Genomic DNA, 1,529 nt, shown 5'->3' with positions numbered 1-1,529 from the left:
CTGAGAAGAATGGGGAGGGGGAATTTGGGTGCATTTCAGAGATTTGTCCATGTGAGTAAAATATCCCAATCCCCTCCTAATCCCCAGGCTCCTAGTGATACAAATGACAAAGCTCTCCTTTCAGGACATCCCATCTTTAGGACATTCACTTCTTTCCCTGCCAAAAGCACTCCTTAATTGGTGTGTGGAAACCAGAACAAATACTCAAAACAAAATCCCCAGTTTTGGATGCATTGGGAGTGACAATGCTGAAAAGCTCTTTGATATGACAAATGGATTTAAGATGACCCCATGTTCCTATTTACCTCTTGCTGTAGGGCAGCACTGACTCCCCCAGAGCCCACAGCAGAGCCCGCTGCTCCCAGTGGCACCCTCAGCCAGCACCAAGCACAGCTCATGAAAGGGACCTGCCAAAGGGCTTCCTGAAATAGGAGAGGCAGCTTCGGTGGGGTTTCTATGAGAAATGCGTTAGGTTTAGCTCAGAGAAGTCTATTCTAACTTGTCAATCTCTTTCCCTCTTGAACAGTGCCCCATGCCCAGAAGAAGCTAATGTCCAACAGCAGCTCCATCACTGAGTTCCTCCTCCTGGCATTTGCAGACACGCGACAGCTGCAGCTCTTGCACTTCTGGCTCTTCCTGGGCATCTACCTGGCTGCCCTCCTGGGCAATGGCCTCATCATCACCACTGTAGCCTGTGACCACCGCCTCCACACCCCCATGTACTTCTTCCTCCTCAACCTCTCCCTCCTTGACCTGGGCTCCATCTCCACCACTGTCCCCAAATCCATGGCCAATTCCCTGTGGGACAGCAGGGCCATCTCCTACTGGGGATGTGCTGCACAGGTCTTTTTCTTTCTCTTCTTCATCGCAGCAGAGTATTGTGTCCTCACCATCATGGCCTACGACCGCTACGTTGCCATCTGCCAACCCCTGCACTACGGGACCCTCCTGGGCAGCAGAGCTTGTGTCCACATGGCAGCAGCTGCCTGGGCCAGTGGGTTTCTCTATGCTGTGCTGCACACGGCCAATACATTTTCACTACCACTCTGCCAAGGCAATGTTGTGGGCCAGTTCTTCTGTGAAATCCCCCAGATCCTCAAGCTCTCCTGCTCATGCTCCTACCTCAGGGAAGTTGGCCTTCTTGGGCTTAGTGCCTGTTTAGCATTTGGTTGTTTTGTTTTCATTGTTTTCTCCTATGTGCAGATCTTCAGGGCCGTGCTGAGGATCCCCTCTGAGCAGGGACGCCACAAAGCCTTTTCCACGTGCCTCCCTCACCTGGCCGTGGTGTCCGTGTTTGTAAGCTCTGCCATTCTTGCCTACCTGAAGCCCCCATCCCTCGCCTCCCCATCCCTGGATCTGGTGGTGGCAGTTCTGTACTCAGTGGTGCCTCCAGCAGTGAACCCCCTCATCTACAGCATGAGGAACCAGGAGCTCAAGGATGCCCTGAGGAAAATGATGAGCGGGTGCTTTTCAGAAGCAATTAACGCCCTGTTTTCTTCTGCAGAGCATTCATAATGTAACTCATTACA

The 1,529-nt window shown here is 52.2% G+C and overlaps 1 protein-coding gene across 1 annotated transcript; it reads left to right on the top strand.

Moving 5' to 3' along the window:
- The first annotated feature begins 549 nt into the window (after positions 1 to 549).
- Positions 550 to 1,515, top strand: LOC104835385 (olfactory receptor 14C36-like). The gene has a single exon (XM_010573334.1). The coding sequence runs from the start codon at positions 550 to 552 to the stop codon at positions 1,513 to 1,515; it is 966 nt and encodes a 321-aa protein (XP_010571636.1).
- The last annotated feature ends 14 nt before the right edge of the window (positions 1,516 to 1,529 follow it).

Source organism: Haliaeetus leucocephalus, unplaced genomic scaffold, assembly GCF_000737465.1.
Source record: "Haliaeetus leucocephalus isolate CR32 unplaced genomic scaffold, Haliaeetus_leucocephalus-4.0 Scaffold380, whole genome shotgun sequence".
NCBI classification, from domain to species: Eukaryota; Metazoa; Chordata; class Aves; order Accipitriformes; family Accipitridae; genus Haliaeetus; species Haliaeetus leucocephalus.
This window is presented reverse-complemented; position numbering and strand designations above follow the sequence as displayed.

Excerpts from the sequence above, each read along its gene's own strand:
- LOC104835385 (XM_010573334.1), top strand. The coding sequence starts at position 550 with ATGTCCAACAGCAGCTCCATCACTGAGTTCCTCCTCCTGGCATTTGCA.